Raw genomic sequence first — 26,271 nt, forward strand, 5'->3', positions numbered from 1 at the left:
CTAAGCACGGAGAAATGGGAGGGGCAGACAAAAAATGTCACTCGCGCCTCGTGACCTTGAACACGTTTTTCTTTTCTTTTTCTTCGAATATGCAGCTTTTTCAGTGCGATAGTGCGCGCACACGTGGACAAGCGACGGCCTCTCGCGGTGACCCCTGTAGCAACTGAGTCCGCCTTGTTCAAATCAGCCAGTGGCTGATAGATGGGCTTACTAAGAGTGATTTTTGGGCTTATTCTGTGATTGGTTGAGAGAAAAAAAAGCAATTTTTAGCTGACTTTGATAATTTATTGTGAATTTCAGGCCATGTGCTGCGCTATAATATTTGACTCTCGTGTTGTCAAGAGCCTCTACTACTTATTGGCAGCGTTTACTGACTATGCTCAAAAAGTGTTGCAGGGCCCCTTTAAGCACGCTGCCGTCAAAGTTAACTCCAGGGGTCCATGCTTGCTTAGGGGGGCGAGGGTCTTAAAAAAGATTTTTTATTTATTTTTCCCTACTTTCATGAAAATTACCATGCATGTATACCATTGAGTGGAGCTTTTAAATCTGCATACAGATCTCATATATCTCATTTATGAAAATGTAATGACAAATTTTCACATTTTAATTAGGTAATTTCTTAAGGTTCACTATAGTAATCACAATCAAACAAGTTAGTTTTCAAAACATGTTTCCTCAAAAAGGTTTATACCTCAGGCTAAAGGAAACTAGATGTGAGAACGGCTGTTTCTTTCATCAGAAATAATTTTTAAACTTGGAAGGTAAAAATGAGCTTCCAGTAGTTAGCTGATTTTTATCATTCAATTACAATTTTATCAAGGTTACTAAGAAAAGAAAAGCTTCAGCCTGTAGTTCAAGTGCAGCAGAAAAGAATGGTACCAAGTTTGTTTATATATTGCCACCTGGTGTTCTGTGCCAGTGAACACTGGGTCAGTTCTGTGCCCGTGAACGAGGAAGACGAAGACGAGCAACCCGTGCCAGCGGAGACGTCCTTCTTTGTCTCTGAGATTTTTGACAGTCGCGTCCCTTTATACCTTCCTTCGAGCTCTTAGCGTGTGACAATATCTTCACAGAAACTTGCTCAAAACTTCCGTAATGCAGATTCATTCCACAAAAATGACAATGCTAGGAAAGTTATGTTTCCAGTTTTAAAAACATTTGTAATTTAATATATTAAGCTATTATGAAAAATTGGTATTTTGTCATAATACAAAAATTTTCCAGAACATTCTTCAGACTATAAATACCTCAAATTGCAATTTTGGAAGTCAGCATTTTTACAATTTTGTGTAATTTTAAGACCCTCGTCCCCCGTTAAACCACTTCAATAGCACCACCCCCAGCTCTCCATGGCAGGCCTCACGGGCTTGCTTTGATGCGCTGCCAAACACGAAGGCGTTCGTCTCGATCTCTTTCTGCTTCAACACCACGGTATTCACAGTAGACGTTGGCAGTCCAAGTTCGTTCGTCATGTCGATTCGCATCTCCTTAATCGACAAGGGCTCGTGCTTCTTCGACGCACGCTAGACTCTACTGTCTCAAATCGCAAACTAAATATACTGAGCAACGTGAAGCCTCGCACAGGGCTCGGCCAGAGAAAACCTGGCGTGGCCTGCATATCCTTAAACCATTCGGCATCGGTGTCAGAGTCATGGTGTCCTCAGCGTTGTAAACCACGTGTGCCATTGGCTGCATTGTGAGTGACATCGCCCATCTCGTTGCGACCGTGGCTTAGAGCCCATGCGCTGTGGAGAACCTCCACAGTTGTAGCCCACGGACAACTATTGCAGAGCACCGACAGTAGAAACGTGACAAAGCTCGCATTCGCCGGGCCTATGGTGCAGTACGAGCATGAAAACAGGCCTGGGAGGCCGAGTGCTTGCAGCAACCGCGTACAGATGATCCAGCAGCCTTGCAGGCCATGCTAAATTGCGAAAACCACTGTGCTACAGAAAATGATGGGCACTTTTTGAAAACCGTTTGAAGACTTTGACGGCTCAGACGTGTGTCTGCTTGGGAGAGGGGTTGACAGTTGAACGCAGCAAAGAAACCACCATCACCGCGCGGCCGCAGTCTGCCACTTGGCAATTCACAAGCATGCGAGAGCATTTTTTTTTTTGCACAGCAGAATAAAAATTTTCGCCCGTGGAACGTATCTTATGATCACAGTTTGCCGCAATGCCAAGTGTTGCTGTTAAATAATCGTATTTTCTGGGAATTAGTGTATTAACACATAGCTCTATGGGGGCATTTTTAGTTTTCGGGATTTTGAGCGTAGGAACCGGAAAATCGTATTGAGTGAGAGCGTATCAATGCGGTTCTACTGTATAATGAGCAATTAGGAAAATATTTTTTAATGTAGCATATACTGTAATAACATAAAGTTATAGAATGTTGTGATGTCATTGGATATAGTAACATTGATTACTGAACCTCATTCTAGTGCTGCTGTTACTTATATAGAAGTCCTAGTCAATCACATATTGATCCTATACGTGCTGTCCTGTATGTGCTTTGTGCAAGTGAAAGTGTTCGATTGCTAGTGTACGATCGTGGCTAAAGTGGGAAGGAAAGGTGCAGTTTGTCTTCATCCTGCAAAAGGCACGTAGAGACCAACCACCCTTCGAGTTGTTTTGTATTCAATGTGCAGCTCTCTGTAAACACTAGTTAATTCATTAGCAACCGCTCAGTCTTGTTGCATGACTTGAATTTTAATAATGTAGCTGCTAGCCTACATTACCAGTTCGTCTTCTGGTGCCTGTCTTTTGTGTGCTGTTTGAATTCGTATACTCTGGTTTCCCTTGAACACCAGTTCAAGTTTCTCGCTCGCAGCTTTAGTAGGCTTTTGTATGGGCGGGTTTTTGAATTATCACTTTCGTTTTAAGAGAGAAACTCTTCAGGCTCGAGGGGAAATGTCAGGTGCCAGCAAAAAAGCCTCCACGTTGTTTCTTATTTTCCACCATTGCTCATCTGTCGTGCCCACCAACTGAGACGGTCTGTGCAGCTACCAGGTGGACATTACCTGCCGGCTCGAGCCGAGCACAAGCGACGAAAGGTTTGCCCCTCTACGTGGGATGCCGTAGCGAGTCTTGCACATTATTTGTGGCGCGGGTGTTTGCATCGTCTTGCATTATCTGGGACAGGCTGCGGTTCGACTCTACTTTGCTTGCGCCATTAGCCAAGCACGCCACGCTAAGGCCTTAAGATCGGCCAGTTTTGCTCTTTTTTGTTGTTCACTTATGATTGGCTTGGGACGTGCTGCTGTTCTTTTGATCTGCCATTTTGCATGCTGTGTTGTAAGCCGAGGTCCTCAGTTTGCTGTTGCTGTCATCGCGCAGGACGTGGATGTACGCAGCCGACGAGCGGCAGAACAATGCCGTGACGATCCGCCAGTGGATGGGCAAGTTTGAGGGCATCCCCAACGTGGCTAAGCGCATGGCACGCATGGGCCAGTGCTTCTCTTCGACCGAGCAGTCTGTACATGTCAAGCCGTGCGAGGTGCAGGAGGTACCGGACATAATCGGCGGTGCCCACCCCGTCAGCAGGAAGCCGTACATCTTCTCCGACGGTGTTGGCATGATGTCAGTGCAGCTCGCCGAAGAGGTGAGCTGAAGTGTGCCACAGCAGATTCGAGTGGCAGCTCTGACCGTGTTCAAAGATTGTAGGCAAACCCCACAGAAAAGTCGTACAAATTGTACATATTGGAATGTGGTGTTTTAAAGGGGCCCTGCAACACTTTTTGCGCATGGTTGGAAAACACTGAAAATAGGTAGTGGAAACTGCCAAGAACTCGCTAGCCAAATATTGTAGTGCTGCATGTGACCTGGAATTCAGAAATGCTCAGTCAGCTCAAAATTGCTTTCTCTTCTCTCAACAAATGACTGAAGAAGCGCGAAATTGGCTTGCCACAGTCATTGGAACAGCCATTAACTGATTTGAACATGGTGCACTCGGTCATTACTCAGCCGCCGCAGAAGGCTGCAAGTTGTCCACGCGTGCACGCATGATTGCACAGAAAATATCCATATTAAAACGCACAAAAAAACGAAAAAGTGCTCAAGGTTGCAAAAATTTTGAGTCCACCTAGCATGAGCGGAATTACAAAGATTTGTTGTAGGCTGCAAGCTAAGCAGGGTGAGATGGCACAGGAAAAGCAAGTGTCAGGTGTGCCTATTGACCTTGAGCACCTTTTTTTTTTTTTTCTTCGATTACGCAACTTCTTCAGTGTGACCGCGCGCACACGCAGGACAAGTCGCAGCCTCCCGTGGGAATCCCTGTAACCACCGAGCGCGCCATGTTCAAATCGGCCAATGGCTGATAGATGGTTTTCTACAAGTGATTTTTGAGCGTCTTCCATCATTTGCTGAAAGAAGAGAAAACAATGTACAGCTGACTTTGATAATTTATTGTAAATTGCAGGCCGTGTGCTGCACTATAATATTTGGCTCGCGTGTTCTTGGAAGCCTCAACTACCGATCGGCAGCAATTTCTGACCATGCTCAAAAAGTGTTGCAGGGCACCTTTACAGGCAGGAAATGGCTCTACAAAGAAGCGATTTATTTAGCACAATAGCTAACTTAATGTAGGCCGGCGAGCGCAGTTAGTCACCTTCCTCTTTCTCTGCTCGAGTTTCGTGTCCACTATCTTCGTTGCAATGTATTTGGTGCGCGTAACATTATCATTAACAGAGCATATGCAGTCCACATGTGCAATGCGATTGTGCATCTGGTTGACCAGGTCATTTTTACAGCTATATACTGACACTGTGTACAAAGTCGCTGTGTACAAATGCAGACTTTAACGACTTCCAGGTCTGCCTTCAGACACAGCATACCGGCAGTGGCAGGGAAGAAAGGCCTTGGCGAAAAGCCCACAGACTTCCAACACTTTTCTTTATGCGCTTAGCCAAATATCCCCTTCAAGCACAAATTGTGATGAACTGTTTGCAAATGCATCAAATTCATATGACATGATTCCAAGGTACTGAGTATTACAGTCCAAACTATAAAATAAACACACGTTTTCTGAGAGTTCAGTAGTTATTCTTATATAGCGTGTCATGAAATATCTCATTATTTGGCAATCAGTCGGCTTCAACTTTTGGATAAAAAGAATAAAATATTAGACCGAAAATGCATGCACACTTTGATTTTTGCTTGTAGTATTTGTTTTAAGCCAGAAAAGTACTCTTGACATTGCTCACGTTAAACGGCACGTCGAACGATTGCCGTACATTGTAGTGTGTCCAACAAAGTGATCATCTGCAGCAAAACGCAGCACAATGGAGTTAGATTACCACAAGTAGTCAACTGAGGAAGCCTGCATGAATGTGCACACAGTTTTGGGTCATCTGAAAAAACACTCGGCGCATGACGCACCTCCATATTTGGCGTCTACAATCACACACACCGCTGCTGAAGGGGGTATGTCGAATAAGTATTCTTCTTAGTTACACACCAGATTATGAGAGGTTTTCTTGAATTCTACATGCCCGTCTTTGATCCGAAAGCGTTAAAAGAGGCTTTTCTTATTCTGGATCAACTTAAAAACATGGTTTGCTTCAGTGTTGGTGAATGATAAATGAAACAGCCAGAAATATCTTGGGGCACAACGCTTGCAGCTTCTATCGCAACCTTGAAAATGTCTATGGACCGTTTTCTTGGTCGAGGACTGGCATAGCTACCAGTTTTGTCTACACTGTCAGGAGTGTGCAAGACTGCATGAAAAGAGCTTGCTGGTGCTTGCATGTGGGGTGTTGTCAAAGAATTTGATTGCTTTATGTCGACCTGTGGATTTCTTCTTTTGTTGCGATGGCAGCCAGTCATATTTCAATGGAAAGTACTTTGAACAAATGAAAGCGGCAGAAATACAGGGAGAGATATGAAAGACAAATTATTGTTAGACAGATGGAGTGCACTTGGTTTTCCTTCAAAGCAGTACTCGCATGTGTCGATCCTTTCTACATCGAAGCTCTAAAAAGATATCGCGGCATATTCATGAAGTAATTGATGTGTGGGTGAAGCAATGGGATCGTTCCGTGTTAGTACTGTAAATCACCCGTTACATTGATCACTGCAGTTATATACACAGTTTATTGCTCGTAATATGTTTTGTTGATTTTGTGAATTTTGCTTTGCCTTAATTATTACTGCTCTGTGGTATCGGATCTAGCTGTGTAGGCAATGACGAGGTCTGTGCACATTCCCTTGGCGGTTGTTGGTTGCTTCCAGTCATACGAAATGCGTCGTGAAGCGAAATAAAGCACAAGCCAGTTGTTGTCAGTGATCGTCACGATGTATAGTGGGTACGTTGAATGTGCTGTGCCGTGATGGCAGAAAGAAAATGTGTAGTCTAGAGCAGGCTTGTTCATAGTCGTAAGCATCTTCGTTAATTGCAGCTACGGCGCTCGTCAGTGGACAAGCCACGACCATAAGAAGCTTCTCTCCTAAATGTGCTAGAGTGCTGAGCCTTTTAAAGTAGTCGACTAGTATTAAGTTTTCTACGGAATGGTCGTTTGACTGAAAGGCCCTCTGTAATGAGGTTTACATTGGCGAATTCAAAACTGCCGGAGTGAGTTCAAGGACGCTGACCCTCCACAGTGGTCTAATGGTTATGGTGCTTGACTGCTGACCTGAAGGTCGCGGGATCGACGCTCACCTGCCACAGCTGCATTTTGATGGAGGCGAAATGCTGGAGGCCCATTTGCTTAAGTTTAGGCAACTCCGGATAGTCTATATATCTGTAGCCCTCCACTGCAGCTTCTCATTATTATGCCGTGGCTTTAAGACTTGAAACCCTCAACAATTATTAGTTCAATGCCCCACTCTCACCAGGACCTTCTACAGTGGACTTGCCGTAAACGAAAATTTGTTAAACGGAACTGCTGCTGAAATGGAACAACTACCTCTGGTGCGATTGTTTTCGTGCTTGGATTCTCCGCCCTTGTTTATTTCTCGGTAAACTGAACTCCTGTTAAAAAGAACGCAATTTCCTGGCCCCTTCAGGTTTCGTTTAATGGGAGCTTACTGTACACCATGTCGACACGGTGCATACAGACAACTTAAAACGAGGTATGGAACTGGGTCATAAGTATTTGTATTTGATTGATAAGTGGGGTTTTAATGTCCCAAAACCACCATACGATCATGGGATGCAGTAGTGGAGGGCTTCAGAAATTTCAACCACCTGGAGTTCTTTAACGTGCACCTACATTTAAGCACACAAGCCTACGGCATTTTCGCCTTCATCGAAAATGTAGCCGCGCAGTTGGGATCTGACCCCACGACCTGCGGGTCAGCAGCCGAGTACCTTAGCCACTAGACCACCGCGACGGGACAGGGGTTCAGCTGTATGACCCAAGGGTTGCCTGTATATTTTTGTTTAAGAGTTTCAAGGTCCAGGCCATTTCATTTAATGCAAGTAAGCCCTATATTCAAGACAGTCATCTGGGCAGTATTTTAAATGTAAAGGTGTGTGTGTGTGTGTGTGTGTGCAGGTGTACAAGGTGATGCAGTTGACGGAGCGGCCGTCGGCCATCCAGATTCGGTACGCTGGGGCCAAGGGCATGCTCTGCGTCAACCCTGCCCTCCCCAAGAAGAAGCTTCTCTGCCTTCGCCCCAGCATGCAGAAGTTTCCCTGCTACAGCTCGGAGTACCTCGAAGTGGTCAAAGTCTCTGCACCACGTATGTGAAGCGATTGATGGCTGTTGGAGCTGACTATCTTTCGTTTGCACAAATGGCAGGATGCGATGCTTAGAGGGCAGCACTTTTTGAGCATGGTCAGAAAACGCTGTCAATCAGTAGTAGCGGCTTCCGGCAACACGCGAGCCAAATATTATAGCGCAGCATGCGGCCTGGGATTCACAATAAATTATCAAAGTTGGCTAAAAATTGCTTTCTTTTGTTTCGACCAATCACAGAAGACGCTCAAAACTTGTTCGTAAAAAGCTCATATATCAGCCATTGGCCGATTTCAACATGGCCCGCTCAGTCGTTGCAGAGATAGCCGCGATAGGCAGTCACTTGTTCACGCGTGTGCGCGTGATAGCGCTGCAGAAGCTGCGTACTTGAAGACAAAAAAAAGAAAAAAAGCGCAAGGTCACGAGGCACGCGAGACTTACTTTTTTTGCCACTTCCCATTTCTACCTGCTTATCTGCCAGCGTTTTCTTCGTGGCGAGAGAAGAGAGAATGTGATCGCAGCATGCGATAAATCTTTTTAACTCCACTCGCACTGGACGGATTCTTAAAATCATTGCCGCGTTGAATTCGTGAGGCAATAAGCTCTTCCAGCGAATTCATTCCATGGTTACTTAAAAAAAAGTATTTCAGGGCCCCTTTAATTCTTTCGCATGTCAGACTAGGAGCTTAGCTTTCGCTTATTCCCAGTGCTACTCACTTGGGTTGGCATTGCTTTAAAGTTAGCCGCGCTGTGGTGGTATAGTGGCTAAGGTACTAAGCTGCTGACCCGCAGGTGGCGGGGTTGAATCCAAGCTGCGGGGGCTGCATTTTCCAATGGAAGTAAAAATGCTGCAGGCCCGTGTGCTCAGACTTGGGTGCACTTTAAGGGACCCCAGGTGGTCGAAATTTCGCGGAGCCCTCCACTTCGGTGTCACTCATAACGATACAGTGGTTTTGGGGCTTTGAATCCCACATATCGATCATTGCTTAAGGTCATTTTGAAACACAGTAGGCCATTGACTATGGGCCTGAAATAGATGAATATTCCTATTCTTACAGATGTCTGCAGGAGCAAGGTAAAGCAACAGTGTTTGCAAATGCTGGATAATTGTAATTGTATCAACGGTGGCACTAATTAGCTGGTTTCCATATTCCGGGATTCCACTTCTACGCCAACTGCACCAAAGTGCGCCAAACGATATTTGCTGCACCAACCTGATAAAATTGACGTAAATTGCGCTAAACTGCGCCCAACCGTCTATCTCAAGGGTCCGCAAGCTGTGGCCCGCGGGCCCCATGCGGTTCGCTGGGCATCTGATGACACCAGAAATCTTAAAATTGTTAGACTCTGTAATCACTGCAGTATTTAAATAACTATAATTAATGCTTTAATTACCACGGACAGCAGTGGAGTCTAATGAGAGAACTTTTTACCTTCCCGCGAACAGGCCATTGCCTCTTTTAAAAATGCTGCCAGAACTTCTGCGGAGCAATGAAATTCCTCGTCCTGCGGGAGGACCGCAACCAAAGCTCTGATAAGCGCAACTATAGCAGAAGGCTAGAGATATGTCACTGTTAACGATGGCGATTGCAGTGGTGTTGGTTCTGCATTGATTTACTCACGTACGCCAGCACCATTTATATGTACTGTAATTCGAAACGAAACCCGCTTGCAAACGTACCCGGTTGCAACAAAAAGTAATTACACGTAGGAACAAAACCAACGTGCAACAAACGAGACATATTGTTTATTTTATAAAATAAAAGGCGATAGACCGCAAAAGGCCTCAAGTACTGGACCAAATTTTCGCATTTCAAGGACATCACCCTGCCGTTGAAGTTAAAATTTCATACAACATTTATATCCAGGACATCAATCAAGTGCACATGCGTGTGCACTTGTATAGCTTTTTGTAAGAGCTCCATATTGAAGGGACACTAAAAGAAAGATTATTTTTCTCATATAATTGAATCTCGATAATTCGAACTTGAAGGGGCCTGAATTTGTTTGAATTAAAAAAAGTTCAAATAAATGAAAGCTATATGAATGGAGGGCTTACCATGCAGTGGCGCATGTGCATTGAGCTAACACACGAGAGGGAAGTTTCAGAATACTTAACGTTCATTCACAAATCACAGGACATCCGTCATCAGTTGAAGTAATCGGTGATACACGTATGTACACATTTGCCTTGCAGTGAGTCAATCAATTTAGCACGCAGCTTGCAAAGCATTTCTACTTCGGCTTCAGCATTCTCCTGGCAAGAGAAGTTGCGCGTAGCTATTTCCAGCGTAGACACCTCAGAACACCTACACAGGCTCAAGGTTGCGCAGCGCTGTTCACCGCCCTAGCGGAAGGAGGCCAAAGTTCCGGTCGCTCGGACGGGCTGCGCTTGCTGGGTTTTCTTATTGCGAGTGCAGAAAACGTGTTTCTTGGAGCGCTTATCTTGCATTTGCACTCTATGGGAAGCGCTCCTTCATCATTCTGGAAAGCAGGCACGCACTACTGCTGCACTGTGAGCTGCTACAAAAGTTTAAGCATGACGATGACCTGAAAACTGCCCGTCAAGTTTTACAGTTTCCAATATGAGCAGTGCGAGAAGCATAGGTGTTAGGACTGGATTATGGCAGTTCGCAGATACTCCGCGGTGTTGTTACTTTAAAAAATTTTTGTCATGCACAGTACTGCAAACTACAGTGGAACTTCGATTATACGTCCCCCAGTTTCGCGACGACCCACATTTTGTGATGAATCGGTTAGGTCCTGGCGCAATCCCCATAGGAATAATGTATTAAAAACCTTGGTTATACGAGGCAGTTTTACGCCGACCTCGCATCTTATGCCGACATTCAGATTTCGTTCAAAAGGAAAAAGAACACCTTTACTTGAATCAAGTGTGGACCAAATACAGTCGAGCCCACATATAACGGCCCCACTTAAAACAAACTTTTGCTTAAAACTAACAATATCCGTGTGTCTGGGAAAATATACATTGGTTCAATGGCACAAAGTCGCACTTTCAACGAACGTCTCCGAGTTCCACCGATCGGTTACAGCGAACGGGGTCGGTGCACAGCCGACTTCCCGGTAAACCACTTTCGACCACGGATCAGGCATCGGCGAGGTGGCCCATACATTCTTATTGTTAAACGCCGGCCCTGCCTTTGCGCCCTTGTAGTTGCTGCTCTCTTCGACCACTTTTTGTTACGCACCCCTCTGTGCTTTGTTCCCCCCACTACTCTAAGCACCCCGCATTGCCAGACGAGGCCCATGTTTTCACATTGCCACTGCTCTTTCAAAGATCGGTCGGCCATCTTCTCTGTTTTTGATCGCTGGTACTGACAAGACCATTTGCCAACATTGTCGGCCACCGACTGTATCCGATCGTCTGCGTCTAGAGCATGCGCGCTTGCTACCCCACCGACTCTGATAATTGGTGGTTCATTTTGTGTTTAGGACCTGTTCTTTCTCACTTCGCACTCGGCTCAGCATGTCTTCCGCACGCATGGGGAAGCGTGAAAACGGCTGTTAATTTGCGCGGAACGAATCGCGAAATATCGAAGTCGGTGAGGCCATGCACATCCGCCGGCGCAACAAAATGATTTTTTGACCACGACCGCCAATTCTTTGAACACTGCCACTTATGCGCGCGGAGACACTCTTTCAAGTTTTTCTATGTGCGAGTTGCGCGTTTCCCGGACTTTTCAAGCAAGCTACCTGACTTACCTTCTTCCTGCGTTTTTTGGTTTTCAAGGTCGCCCTTCCGCCGTGTCCCCTCTCTTCACTCTATCGCAAGTATTTGCCCTTCTTTCGCAAATCTGCTCTCTTCTTTTGATCGCAACCCCGTCGCCCATCTCCACCGCTCCGCACGCCAGCCACGCTCGCTCGAGTTAGTTCCGTTTTCTGACTAGAAACGGGCCCAGAGCTGTTCCTTGCGTTCTGGCATGTGTGTTGCGTGTGTGCGTCTTGCTTGCTCTTGGTGTGCATGCCTGATCAGGATGGCAGACGGGAGGACTTGCACGCTCTTTTCTGCTGCTCAACAAAACATCGAAAGTGTGACCGCTTGGCTTGAGCGTAATCCGCGCGTTAGGTGCCGCGTTGCAGAGTGCTCGCTCTGCAAAGCATAGCTGTTGACCACTTGGCAGCCAACTTGTTGCTTCGGGCGTCTCGGTATTCGGTTGTGGAGATGGTGAATATTTCATGGGTGGTGGTGACGGCTACAGGCGCGCGAAACTGCTTTCGCAAGAATGACTTCGTCGACGTCGGGCCCGATGCCGAGCCTGAAGCTTCCGAACTGGATCAGTTTGGTGGCGATTTGTGGCAGCGCGCCGTCGACTCCGACATGGGAGAACGGGTGGAACGTCTGTTGCGATAGTTTCATTACGGCCGATGATGATGCCGGAACCGTGCACGAATTAGGGCATTGTGAACGAAGTACGTGGCAAAAGTGATTTGGAGAAATCGAATTGTCAGAACGACGAAACTTTGGAGCCAGTCCCTCATGCAGCTTATGGCTCGAGCCTCGGCGAACAAATACGCTACTGTTTGAAATAAACTAGAGACCGCCCTTATCGCTTCTACTCTTCGAAACACGTGCATCACAGACTTTTTTGCGTGAAAAAGTTTGTGTTTTCACTCGCAACTTTTTTAAAGGCTGTGTTTCATTTACTACGAACTTCGGGATACAGCGAGTGTATGCCACGTCAGGCTCAGGTTCATTATAAGCGGGCTCGACTGTGTTCACGAGTGCAAAATATAAACTTGCGTTCCCCTAGGTTGACGATTGGAAAGTTAGAGAGCGAGACGGATGTCTTCTTAGAATGGAAAACTTATTCTCCTGGAAGTTCATGTTCTTCTACAAACGGTGCAGTCACGTGTGCACGTATCTGGGGGTCGCTACCTAGTCAAGCTCTATCCACACAAAGTAGCTGCAGCCGGCCTAAAAGCTGATATTTCCACATTTTCGGTCCATGGAAACATTTTCTGGTCGACATAATACAGCTGATCTTCCGCCTTTGTCGCACTCGCAGTCACAGTCTTGCAGACACATAAGGGCACGACGCAGCTGTTTTCACTGTGAAAGATTACTTTCACTTGACGTCGACGTTCATACTAACAGCGGGACATCACTAGTTGCACTTCACAAGGTCACAAATCGCAACGTGCATAGCTCAGCTGCACACGAAGGCATTCCATGCACTTGTGGTCGGTTGCCATTGTGTCTGACTCTTCTGACGGGAGGCTATTGGCAACATGGTTTCATTTTCACTTTCACGTGCTGGGAATTTTCGGACTCTATTTATCGGTAGAAAGATGCACGTTGAATTCAATTCTTTTTAAACTTGATAATAGAGATTCACTCGCACCTCTTTCATCTAAGTTACACTGCCATTAGCTGTTGCTAACAACAATTTAATCTACCTTTCTAGCAGAGGCACAAGGTCGTGCCGTGGGCTTATGCAGGTGGTCTATACCCATTTTTCGGGGCAAGGCTGATTGTCATTGCTATATTCTTAGTTTTTCAATTATACAATGCCCAGATTATACGACTGTTTTGCGTGGTCCCCTGAAAGCCGTATAATTGAGGTTCCACTGTATTAACTGAACGAAACGCGATGGCAGGACTTATACTAAAGAAAACAGCGTCTTTTTAAACTGAAACTACAGCAAATAGACAACCACTGTACATTTCACGAATGAACTTTGGCTTTCAGAGACAACTATTGGTAGTGCGAAAGCGGTGGAGCTTGCTAGCTTAACACATTAAAATACCGTACTGGGAGCTCAGCAAGTGTTTTATTCAGCGAATGGTTGTAGACTTCTCGTCGCTGCTTGGTGTTGACATATTTGTGCTGCGGGTTCGCGCTGAGCGTTTATACGTACAAATCTTGCAAGCAACACCCATTGATAAGTTGGTATAATGAGGTGTGATACTAGAAGTCATGAGTTTGATTCCCACACATGCCAGCTGCATTTCCAGGGGAGCGAAACGCAGTAACAGTGCGCTCAGATTTTGGTGCAAGAATGATAGACAGGGCTTGTTAGCGTTGCATATTTCAAGCAACAACAACATGCCAAGTGCTATGATGCTCAATGTAAACAGAAGTGACGCTCGGTGTGTGTGCACCCTCTGTCAGTTGTTGTCCCACCGTATACACTTGAGATAGATTTAAGTGCACGTTAAAAAAAAGAGAACCTAAATGGCCGGAATCAATTCAGAGTCTCAAACCATGGCGTGCCTCCTAATGTTATGATGGTTTTGGCGCAAAAAATATTATATTTACTCCCATAATAGGCGCACTTTTTTTTTTCAGAAAATCCAGCACGAAGTTAGAGGTGCTCCAATTACGCAGAATAAAATTTTGTAAAATTTTTTTGACTCGGTTCTCGTGCTTTATATCTGCACATTTGTCAAGTAAAGGGCAACTTTATCGTTCATCAATTAATTAGCCATAAAACAAACATACCTGTGTATCTTTTAATGAACGAGCGAGAGCCGTCAACTGCACACACACACGCACACAAAATTAATTTACACAAAAGTCGTGGGTGTTCCTCCTTTTCTCTATTAGGAGTCTGAGTCGGAGAGCACACATTCATCGACGCCGAGTGGTAATTCGTTTTCAGTGTCCGAATCATCCGCAGCCCACAACATGTCGTCCTCACTCGCATCCAGTGCATTCGAGACACCCGTCTTCTAGAAGCTTTTCTTGATGACTTCATCGGAGATCGCCTGCCATGCTTCCACAATCCAAACGCACAGCATTTTCACAGGTGGCCTCTAAATCTTACCACCTGAAGTCAGCTGATGTTGTCCTCCAGCCGTCCAGGTGCTGTGCAGCCTTCGAACGTTGTCCTTGAAAGTCTTATTCAAGGACATGTCCAAAAGCTGCAGTATCAATGTGAGGCCGCCTGGAATCACTGCCAGATCTGTGCGCGGCTCCTTTAGCCCATTTCGTACGCGGTCTACTAGGTACCTACGAGAACTGTCCCAGGATAAGCATGAACGGAAACAGACCACCTGGCCGCCGACCCCAGACTGTTTCACTCCACCATGAGTTCCCTGCTCATCCAGCCTTTTTCCTGGACTCTGACCTAAATACCTTGAGGGGAATTTGCCATTGGGAACGTCTTACGGTTAACAATAGCGTAAGGTGGTAGCTTGCGCCCATCCTCTGTCACCGCCAGCATTATGGTGCCTCGTTAATTATCAGCGCCAGACGTTCTGACAATGATGCTCCATGCACGTTTCTTCTCTACTGTCGTGTTTCGCGGCATATCAAAGCAAAGGGGGTTTGATCAGCATTGTCGATCTGGGTGAAGTCTTTCTGCTGTTGGAGCTTTATAACGAAACGGTGGAAGTCCACCACTTTGTCCTCATATGCTGCGGGCAAGCACTAGCACACGGTGGTCCGCCTTCGCAGTGCGAGGCCATAGCACCGCATGAAATGGGTTGTCCATCCGGAGCTGGCTTTGAACTCTTTTGCTTTGATGCGCTGCGCTCGGGCTATTTTGTGTGCCCCAGTCTGCACAATATCTAATGACATAGCACAGCCATCTTGTCGTAGCTCCTGTATATGCCGGATCAGTTGCTCTTCGACGTTCGGATACCTGCCAGACTTGGCACCGTGGAAAGCCCGTCGAGTCTTCTTCGTCGCCTTAAGTTTTTCTTCTTGATTTTTCCAGCACTGAATACTGGTTTCTTCAAAACCGAAGTGCCTGCCTACAGCCCAGTTGCCACGCTCCAGCGCGTACTGCACTGCCTTCAGTTTAAATCGAGCCATATAGCTCGCGTACTTCTCCATGGTGGTACCAAAGTTGAACACACGACTACAACGTACGCACACCGCTTGCAGTATAGCGTTTGTTTCTTTTTCTCTGATGGTGGTGATGGCGATCGAGCCCCCGGCGTTGTACTCGTGACCTCCAAGGAGCATGGCGATTTGGAGATGTCAGTAATTGATGGAACAGCCATTTTTTTTTCGCTCATAGACTCTTTTTTTTTTTCAAGCTTTATTTCGACAAACACGTTGGTTAGGTCGTCGCACTCGATATTTGCGCGAAGATATGCTTTTTTTTTTTCTTTCAGGGTATGGAGACCACGTTTCAACTGTACCGCTGAGGGGTAGAATCGTTTCTGATCACGGCCAAGTTCGGGGTGCGCATATTATGCGCCAAATTTAAACGTTTGAATTTTTCCGCGACCAAAGGAGAGGTGCACCTAGTAAGCGAGTGTGCCGATTACGCCAGTAAATACGGTATGTCCTTGCATGTACCCGAGCCGCGGGCGGTATAGAGCTGCCGCTATGAAAGTCAGTTGAAAAAAGAACCAACGCAAATATAAAACTTTTGATAGTGTCATGAAGTTTGACGCGGTTATCAGGGGCAAATCTTAGCGTAACTAAAAACTTGCTAGATCTTTGCGAGTATCGTGTAATATGATGACGACCAAGGGAGCTGTCGAAGCAACCTAATCGACACTCGAATCAGTGAACACGCTCCGTGATGAGGCGTAGATATTATCCGAAATGAAACATGTGCTGCAAAAAACATGCATGGTTCAAGTGGACATGAAAAAGCTTTTTGGCGAGCATCATTATACTTTCAAAGGAGCTGCAAAAAATTGAAGGTGTCATTGAACTTACGATACGACCTTGTTAACATCCGATGAAAAGCTCTGCAAAAGTGAACTTCTTATGAAACCGAACACACTGCACTGAAATGGTGTCAAGTACTGAACAGGGCAGACGTAAGTTTAGTCTCTTCACACTGACCCCCTAATAAATTGAAAGCCGCTTGAAAAACTTGCCATTCAAGCAATAGAAATCCGAATACAAATGCACGCGAATGTGTGGAGGTAGTTTGCTGACAGCTCCGAAAAGACACAAAGGCCACAGCAAATGCGCATTTTACCGGTAACATACTTAGAAAATTCATGCCGTTCACCCACTTTTAGTGTCGTAGAAAGCCAGCTATTCACCATTGACATTCACATAGCACTAGCTCAAAGACATGATGTTTGACTTGCTTGGCCCGCAAAGGTTGTCAATGAATCGTTCTCAGCTCAGACAGCATTCACACTGTGAAAAAGTTTTTAGTCTTTTCAAACCTTCGGAGCAAGTCGCAGGTGACGCTGCACATAGAGGGCGACCAGATAACAGCAAGTGAACGTGCTGAGATAGCGCAGGCAGAAGGTGGCAGCGGGGTATTGAGTCACCGGCTCTTGCTAAAAAGGCGACAAAACGCATGCGGCGCAGTGCCCCCTGGTCGAGGTTGGGAGGCCGATACTAGATGTTAAGACGACAACGGCTGAGTCTCCGCTGCTACCCTTTGCACTGCAGCCACAGCGTGGCCAGCACGTGACGAGAAAGGAGGAGCATCTCCATGCGGAGAGAAGCAGATCGGCATTTGATAGATAACCAACACTCTACGGCACCTTTTTTTTTGTGCTTTCTTCGGGCGCGGCGTTGACAGAAGGGTTGCTACATGTCAGCGACGGGAAAGGGAGAGGCGTGGCACCTGTGCATTGCAGCTTGGCATTTTAGAGAGAGCAAACATTCGTGAAGGCGCTGTGTCGTGCTTACTACCGGGCTGTAGAAATTGGGCACCTTTCTTCTTTTTTTTCTTCTAACCACTACTACCACCATCTAAATAACGCCCCCATTCTTTACCGCCACCACCACCACTTTATAAATTTCCGCGCGCGGCGTTGAAAGGAGAAGGGTCTCTATGTGGCAGGGAAGGAAAAGGGAGAAGCGTGGCACAGGCGTGTCCCAGATTGGCATTTGAGAGAGAGCTAACATTCGCCCCAGCCTTTCTTTTACTTCTTTTACTTCTTGGCGTGCAGCGTTGAGGTGTTGAGGGGGGCCTCCGTAGGATTGGGCGTGGCGCTGTGAGCATTTTCTGAGCACGGTATGTTCAAATTAACTGTTACAAGTGCTTCCGTGTTTGGATTACAGAACATTTTCGCCCATTTGAATACACATAGCTTTGACGGGACCACAGCATCAGTTCTAATTAACTTGAAGCTCAAATTAAGCATGTTCGAATTAGTGAGATTTGACATTAGTAAATTACGCTTTCATAATTCCAAAGTCACTATGCTTGCCATGAGAACTCTCTCGGTAAGCAAGAAAACATGGAAAGAGAAAATTCAGCTGGCTTCACATAGTTGCATCAATTGCCGTGACTTTATAAATTTTGACGTTTTTTTACTAGGTCCTACATAGGTCCTAAGTACTAAAGACAAAGTAAACTGACTTCAGAGATGGCTCTAGACCTAACGTACTAAGTCTAAAAAAATTACTTTGAGCGAATGTTTCTAAAGTAAAAGAAAAAACACATTGAAATTCCTGATATCACATGCAGAGATTTCAGCGCGAAATTCAGAAATAGACGTTTTACCTATATAAACCTGAGATGGTGAAAAGGACGACGTGAAAGTTCCTAAAGCCTTTTTCAATCTTAAAAGATCCTTTGTTCTAAGTCAGTGTCCATTTAATATTAGTGTCTGAGGTACTTTCTTCTCTTTAGTGCTCCATTATGAATGTATATGTATGCCAAAGTGCTCCCAATAATAAGATTACCTGCTCCAAAACAAATTTTACTGCTGTAAAATGCTTCTATTAGCAAGATTACCTGTTCCAAAATACTCCAAAGCTAAAGTTTGGCTGTTCCAAAGTGCTCCAAAACTAAAATTTGACTGCTCCAAAAATTGCTCCAAATTGGCAGTCGCCATGGGGGATCACTGTACATTGCAAGTGCAAAAAGCTCTGCTGAAATTTGTCGCTTGGTCATGATACCTCTGGTGTTGTCATTCTGAGGAACTGATGTGTATAGATCGCTTATTAGCATATGTATTTTGCACGTATAACCCGCACCTGCATATAATCCGCGCCCCCATTTTGAGCCTGCTAAGAAAGAAAAAAAAAAAAAATTCCTCGCGTATTGTCTGCACATCTGATACAAAGGAAAGGCTGTACAAAAGCTACTGCTCTGGCAACATAGCGCATATGTAGACAGAAAAAGCTTTATTTAGCAAGTAGAATATGCTGTCTTGAAGGCCAGTCACAATTCGCTCATTGTCGGTGCTTTCGCTAGTCCTCATTGTCATGCACATGGTCATTCCGCCCCGCCAAAGTGGTCTAGTGGCTAAGGTACTCGGATGCTGACCCGCAGGTCGCGAGACCGAACTCCGGCTGTGGCGGCTGCATTTTCTATGGAGGCAAAAATGCTGTAGGCCCGAGTGCTCAGATTTGGGTGCAAGTTAAAGAACCCCGGGTGGTCTAAATTTCCGGAGCCCTCCACTACAGCGTCTCTCATAATCGTATGGTGGTTTTGGGATGTTAAAGCTCGCACATCAATCAATTTTTTATTTTGTGCCTCTTGCCAGGTTCGGTGACCCTGAATCGACCACTTATCACCATCCTAGAGCAGCTGGGGGTGTCAACCGACACTTTTGTGTACTTGCAAGAGTCCATGATCCTGGAGTTCACAGATGCCCTCGTCAACGAGGCCAGGGCTGTCGACGTGCTGTCTGCATGGTCCAAGCTGCAGCTTCCGTACGAGGACCTCTCCAAGGCGGGTTTTCAGCTCACGCTGGATCCGTTCTTCCGGTCTCTGCTTCTTGCTGTGTACCGAAATGCAGTCGGTAAGTTCTTGTGATGTGCTCACGAGGTGAAGTTGCAGGTTGTGAGTGCAATAAATTTTGCGTATATGTTTACACTCCAAGCTGTATTGCGGGTTCTTGGCAAGTGCTTGATAGCCCGCATTACAGCATGAGAATGCGAATGTGTGCTGTCCGCCACGGTGGATCGCTGGCTGTGTTGCTTAGCTGCTGAACCGATGGTCAAGAGTTTGATCCAGGCCATGACGGTCGCATTTTGCTGGGGGTGAAATAGTAGAGGCTCGTGTACTGTGCAAAGTCGGCGCACGTTAAAGGACACTAGGTGGTCAAAATTTTCGGAACCCTTCACTACAGCGCCCCTCATAATTGCATTGCAGATTTGGGACGTAAAACCTCCGATGCTATTGTTGGAAACGTATGCCTCTGAAGATATGTTTGATAGTTCATACTAAAGTATTACAGGATCAAGAGTACTGATCCTGCAAGAAAGCTTTTTGGGCTGTTTGTTCTTCCGGTGCAGCTGGGTAATGTTTCCTTTTTCCTTCTGAGGATGTTGAGTGCTAATTGTAATCAGTAAATTTTGCTGTAGACATACTACTGAAGCATTATTGCCTTTAGCATAGGCAACTTGTTTCTTTGCAAGAATGACTTAAGGGGTGGGTCGAAGTGTGCACTTCATTCCTGCACTTGTGGCTTAATGGAAAGTGGCACGTTTGCATAGTTTCTCAAATGAAATTCACTGTGCAGTGCAACTAAGAGGCTATTATCAAATGCAAGTTGGCCCTTCCAAGAGTGAACAGGTAGACTATTGTAATCGAAATAACTTGATACACATTCTTTAAAGACGAGGCATAAAGAGCCAGAGGTTGTAGGGAAAGCAGACCAGCATTTGTTGGTTCTTTTAATCTGAAGACGTGGGGATATTCATAAATGCTGGACAAGGCAGAACGACTGAAATTTAGGGTTCAAGGCAGGTGTACAACTGTGTGGAGTTTGGAGTTTCATTGCTGTGTCACATTGCTTGTGTCTTGTGCTAAATAAGTCCTGTACTCTTCACTTCACCTCACTGCACTTTATTGCCTTAAAGACCCCGGTGAGGGGGTATTACATAAGGGGTGGATTAACAAATGGAGGTTACAGAGAGTGATCTTCTGACAAAGAATATGTATTTATGTTTTGCGCAAACGACAATGAACACGTGATGCCTGCAATGTCACGGGGAAGGCCATTCCAGTCCACTGCTGTGCGAAGAAAAAATGAGGCAGAAAAAGTAGTAGTGCGAGCGCGTGCACGTGCGATTGAATAAGGATGGGTTGTGCGATGAGATGCGCATTGGTGGGATGATGTAAGGTGCTTAATTGAGGGAACTGTGAAAAAACTTGTGAATCAAACAGAGGCTGGCGATGTGGCGACGCACAGAAAGATTAGCAACATCAATGTCACGTTTTAGGGATGATATGCTTATGTCGTATGAATATGAAGAGTGAATGAACCTAGTGGCACGATTTTGTACAGATTCTATTTCGTTTATTAGGTATATCTGGTGCGGGCTCCAGATGGGCACTGCATATTCTAGTTTAGGTCTGATGAGCGATTCGTAAGCCAGAAGTTTTATGTCTAGTGGTGCGTGACGCAAATGACGCTTTACGAAACCGAGGGATCTGTTCGCGGATGATATGATGTTGTTGATGTGTGCGTTCCAGGAAAGGTCAGATGTTAAGGTGACGCTTAGGTATTTATATGACTGAACTTGTTCGATAGCGGAATTAGAGATTAGGTATGAGAATGATAAAGGATTACGCTGGCGTTGAACTGAGACGAGTTTGCATTTAGTGGGGTTAAGCTTCATTAACCGAAGATCACACCACTGTTGCATGAGATCAAGATCCTGTTGGAGTGTAGTTTGATCAGAAATGTTAGTAACTGTGCGATAGATGACACAGTCGTCGGCAAATAAACGGATATGGGAAGATACATGAACAAGAAGATCATTAATATATATTAAAAACGAGAGGGGTGCGAGTACAGATCCTTGGGGGACGCCGAATGTTACTTGGAGGGAGCTAGAACGGGTATTTTAAATGGAGACGAACTGAGAGCGGTTAGTAAGAAATTGTGTGATCCATGCAAGATTGCTGGGGTGTAGGTTCAGCTGGGAAAGTTTTAACAGTAGGCGTTTGTGCGGTACCTTATCAAAGGCTTTTACGAAGTCGAGAAAGATTGCATCGGTCTGAAAGTGACGGTCGAGAGAAGAGTGTATATCATGAATAAATATAGCAAGTTGGGTTTCACAGGATAATGATTTACGAAATCCGTGCTCGGAAGAATGAAAAAAATTGTTGGTGTCAAGAAAGTGCATGATGTGAGAATATATGACATGTTCCATGATTTTGCAGGGGACGCTTGTTAAAGAGATGGGCCGATAATTTAAGGGGGACTGTCTGTTACCTGATTTGTGGATTGGAATGACCTTTCTCTCCTTCCAGTCGTCTGGTAAAATTCCTGTTTCGAGTGACAATGAGAACATCATCGAAAAGTACACTGCAATAATTTTCGTAGTATTTTTTAAGAATTTAGAGTTACTATTGTCTACGCCAGCCAATGATGAAAGTTTTAATTTGTCAATGAGTGATGAAGTGCCACTATTGGATAACCCAACAGGGGCCATCACTGGTAATGTCGTAGTAGGTGGCATAGGAAACGGTACGTTGGCTTCTTTAGTGAACACTGATGAGAACGCGGTCTTAAAGATATTGGCACAAACAGTCTCGCTTACGTCTTAATTTTTATCCTGTGTAAGCATGATGTCTCGTGTTAGTTGCGGGTTTATGATTTTCCCCAGGATTTTCTAGGGTTAGATTTCAGAATTTTAGATAAATCATTGTGATACAATGTCTGTTTCGCTTTTCTAATTTCAGCATAATAAGCATCTTCCGCAGCATAGTACTTGCCCCATGCGCACGCATTACCATTAAACTTTGCAGCACGGAAGAGGTGCTTTTTTTATTTTCAAGGGTTTTCAAACTTTTGGAAAACCATGGTTTATTTTTATTGGCAGTAAAGCTCACTGTGGGGATGAATTTATTAGTCAAGTCAGTTATCTTGTCCTTAAGCATTAGCCAGCTGTCATTGAGAGAACAGAAACCGAGTCTGAGTTAAAGTATGGTAGGAAATCTCGTAATTCATGATTAATTAATTCATAATTACCCTTATCATACAAGTGAATCGTTTTGCGGAAGATAGGGCATATTTTTGGTGTGAAGTTAAATATGGTATGAATGACTTTGTGATCGCTGATTTCACGTAAGTATGCAATAGATTTAAAGCTTTCTGGGCTATTTGTTAGTACCAGGTCTAAAATGTTTGAGGATTTACTAGTGACGCGCGCTGGTTCGGTTACCTGTTGGATGAGGTTAAAGTTGAGACAAACATCGACGAATTCTCTTGCTTCAGTATTTCCCGAGGTTGGTGAAACCTGATCGAGTCAATTAATGGAGGGAAAGTTAAAATCCCCATAAAGCAGGATACGTGCGTTAGGGTGTTTATTAGTTAGCTGGGATAAGATTTCGTTAAGTTTGCGGGGGAAGTCTGGGTCAGTTCGAGGGGGCCTATAGCATACGCAAAGTATTATTGCTTCGGGAGGGGCTCGGCATATTACCCATAATGATTCTAGTTGTGAAGATGTGTTGATTAGAGAGCATTCTGTCAATTAAAAACAGCAGATAAGGAAAGCAAGGAAGGTATAGGAGTTGGTAATTGCATTGTTAGAGTAGTGCATCAACTAGGACATGAAAAAAACAACTTGCATCTGGCAGGGACCGAACCTGCAACCTACAGATTTTGTGCCCAGTGCTCTTGCCAAATGAGCTATGACAGCAGTGATCTCCCTGTCACTGTATAAAGTATTTATGTCCATGCAAACCTGTGAGTGTTAGTGCCGCTAGTAGCCATGATGGTGAGTGTGGAACACCATGTTGTTTGCCTTGAACGAGTGGTTCCATAATATCTTTGGCTTGCGCGTTCTTTGCTGCAAGAGTTTCTTATAGCTCAAGGAAGCACGAGTTATGCACCAAAATTCATGTATTGCCGCTAGATAATTTAATGCCTTATTTATGTGGATAACTTGTTTCGGTTTCTTGCCGCCGAGCCGGGCAGTATAAGTGGCTTGGTCACATTATCACACAAGGCTGTGATGCACGTCGTGCTGAGTATTGTCTACTCTCGCGCACACGTGCCACACAAGCGCCTGCGAAACAACTGCACCGACAGTTGCCATAGCTAGCTGCGGCAGCCACAATGATTTGCCGGTATGCAGAGGTGTGGTGGTCGGTCACCTTGCAGCTCTCGTGTGCTGCTGCTGCAACTTTTGCTGCCCTTCCTGTAGAGCTATGTCAGTGTTGGATGTGCTGGCGATGGGCCTCGATAGGGAGAATGAGCATTTTGGTACATTTTGGAAGTGAATTAAGATATATTCTTTGTTTCCTCTGTCTGACCAATAGTGTGGAGTGTCTTTGCATACAGGGGAAGCCCACAACAAGCTTGTTATAGCCTCGAAATTTGATGGCACCACCCCTTTAATAGAAACCAGCATTATCTGCTGGTTTTCATTAAGGTTGTGTCTAACAAACAAGCCCCTCAATCGCCTTTTGTTTCTTGAAATTTTAGCGGGGCTCCGTTACAAGACCCGCATTGCGCTGCCAGTGGATCGAGCCCGCAACATGCTCGGTGTGGTCGACACGACGAACAAGCTGCGCTATGGAGAGGTGGGTACGAACCAGACAGGCAACGGAGCCAAATAAAGCATATCAGGATTTATTTGTTGTCATTAATTTAAGTTCTGTAATTGAGGTACCGTAAAAGCCCACATATAGCCCTGTTTTTTTTTCCTACATTTCAGGGTACGAAATTTCAGCCTCGTACTATATGCGGGTCCCCAGAATTTTCGAGCGAAATTCATTTTTGGTTTTGTCATAGCACGGTGCTGTCATCATCATCAGGTGTTTGCGCGCTTCTGCGCTAGGTGCTAGGTAGTGTTAGTGACGGTAACAGGCATTAGTCTTACAGACTCGTGCGTTCAACAGTCGTCAGTGGCCTTTGCTGCAACTTGGCAACCATAATGATGTCCATGACTTTGCTCCTGTGATTTTACTCTATGTAAGCACAGCACAGGCAGTATTCGGCTGCTTTTAAAAGGAAAGTTATCGCTGCTGCCGAAACCATTGGCAGCTGTGCCAAACCAGTGGCAACTGTGCCGTGGAGCGGCAGTTCAGTCAACAAGCGGAGTATTCGTGGTTGGCGAAAGCGGGAGGACACCCTCTTTGCTTGCAGCGGCCTACAAAAAAGTTTCTGCGGACCAAAAATGGAGTGTTTCCTGACGTGGAACGAGAATTTGCAGACTTGGTGCGGGAGCATCGAGCTGCTACAAGTGAAGGCAAGGGAGATCGCCAGAGACAAAGGCACTCAGCCACAGGATTTCAAAGCGAGCAAGCATTGGGTGTCTCTCTCCATGCGCAGCGCTGGGTTCTTTCTATGTCGGCGTACATTGTTCTCACAGAAGCTACCAAAGATCTAAGAAGAGGACCTTGTGTTTCAAATAAAGTATGCAATTGTGTTGCGAAAGGCTGTCCCCTTTCAGCTGGGCCAGATCGGCAACGAGAATCAAACCCCTGTCTACCTGGATATGCCGTCGGCGCTGACGGTGCATAGGAAAGGCTCCAGGCATGTTACTGTGAGATTTATGGGGGATGAAAAAACGCGGGTGACTGTAATGTTGTCCTGCAGTGCAGACAGTCTGAAGCTACTGCTACCCTACGTGGTGTTTAAACGAAAGACACTGCCGAAGGGGGAGAAGTTCGCAAAAAATGTTGTTGTCCACTACTAGGACAAGGTGTGGATGGAGGAATTGCTAGTGATTAACTGGATAAAGTCCGTGTGGTGTCGAGGGCTTAGAGCACTGCTGGGGCTCCCTTCGATGCTTGTGCTCAATGGGTTTTGGTGTCATCTGACCGACTTCGTAAAGCGACCGTTGCGCGACTCCCGCACGGAGCTCGTCGTCCTCTCTCCAACCTGCAGCTGCTTGATGTGTGGCTTAAGCTATTTGGGGACCATGTCAAGCGCCTGTACACTGATCGGATGAGGTCCTGAGAACCAGAAGTGACCCCTGCCGGATGAAACAAGCCTCGCCAGTGATGCTGTGCTCATGGATAGTCGAGGCTTGTGCCTGCAGTGCCGAGGCGCTCGTTTGCTGTGCGTTTCTCAATCTCGAACGCGCTTTATGGCACTGAGGATGATGTGCTGTAGGAGAACATTTCCGACAAGGTAGCTTCGGAAGAGGTGCGTCCGACGAGGAAGATGAATGAAGTGTGTAAATAAATGCATTTGTTCGTTTTACTCGGGCTATATATGGGTGAAAACGTTTCTTCTCCCGTTTGCTATCCCCAAATTACACCCTGTGTAGTGGAGCATACGCACCAATGCGTATGCGCCTTCGGAAGATAACGAAAAGCCCCGTGCTCTGCTTGCGCGAGAGTTTGTGCCGCCTTTGCCAGACTTGCTGTACGCCCATTTTCCGTCGAGACCTCGTTGCGACTTCTCTGCTTGAATGAACGTCATCACATTTGGTGGAGGCTGCTGAGATCCCCAAGCAGACTTTGAGCTCCGCTCTCGCAAGTTGCCCGAGAGACTACCGTGAAACATGACTGACGCAGTCGCCAACCAGCCCGTCCCAGCCCAGCCAGCACCATCGGCTGCCCCGTCTACCTGCCCCGGCACTACTCGCCAGCGGGACCCACCAATCTTCAGCGGAAGTGGTGAGCAAGACGTCGAAGACTGGCTCTCCTTGTACGAACGCGTAAGCGCCAGCAACAAGTGGGACGACGACTCTAAGCTCGCCTACGTTATCTTTTACTTGGCAGACGTAGCTAAGCTTTGGTTTACCAACCGCGAAACCGCCATCGCCAACTGGCCC

The 26,271-nt window shown here is 45.8% G+C and overlaps 1 protein-coding gene across 4 annotated transcripts in view; it reads left to right on the plus strand.

Annotated features, from left to right (window-relative positions):
* LOC119179556 (uncharacterized) overlaps positions 1 to 26,271 on the plus strand; it is an 87,634-nt gene that overhangs the window by 30,917 nt on the left and 30,446 nt on the right. For all 4 annotated transcript variants that reach the window (XM_075869624.1, XM_075869623.1, XM_075869626.1 and 1 more), the window contains 4 exons: positions 3,339 to 3,603; positions 7,496 to 7,682; positions 19,071 to 19,328; positions 23,970 to 24,067. In XM_075869624.1, coding sequence (XP_075725739.1) covers positions 3,339 to 3,603; positions 7,496 to 7,682; positions 19,071 to 19,328; positions 23,970 to 24,067 — 808 coding nt within the window. The remainder of the gene's footprint in view (positions 1 to 3,338; positions 3,604 to 7,495; positions 7,683 to 19,070; positions 19,329 to 23,969; positions 24,068 to 26,271) is intronic.

The sequence above is a fragment of the Rhipicephalus microplus genome, chromosome 7, assembly GCF_043290135.1.
Source record: "Rhipicephalus microplus isolate Deutch F79 chromosome 7, USDA_Rmic, whole genome shotgun sequence".
Lineage (NCBI taxonomy): Eukaryota > Metazoa > Arthropoda > Arachnida > Ixodida > Ixodidae > Rhipicephalus > Rhipicephalus microplus.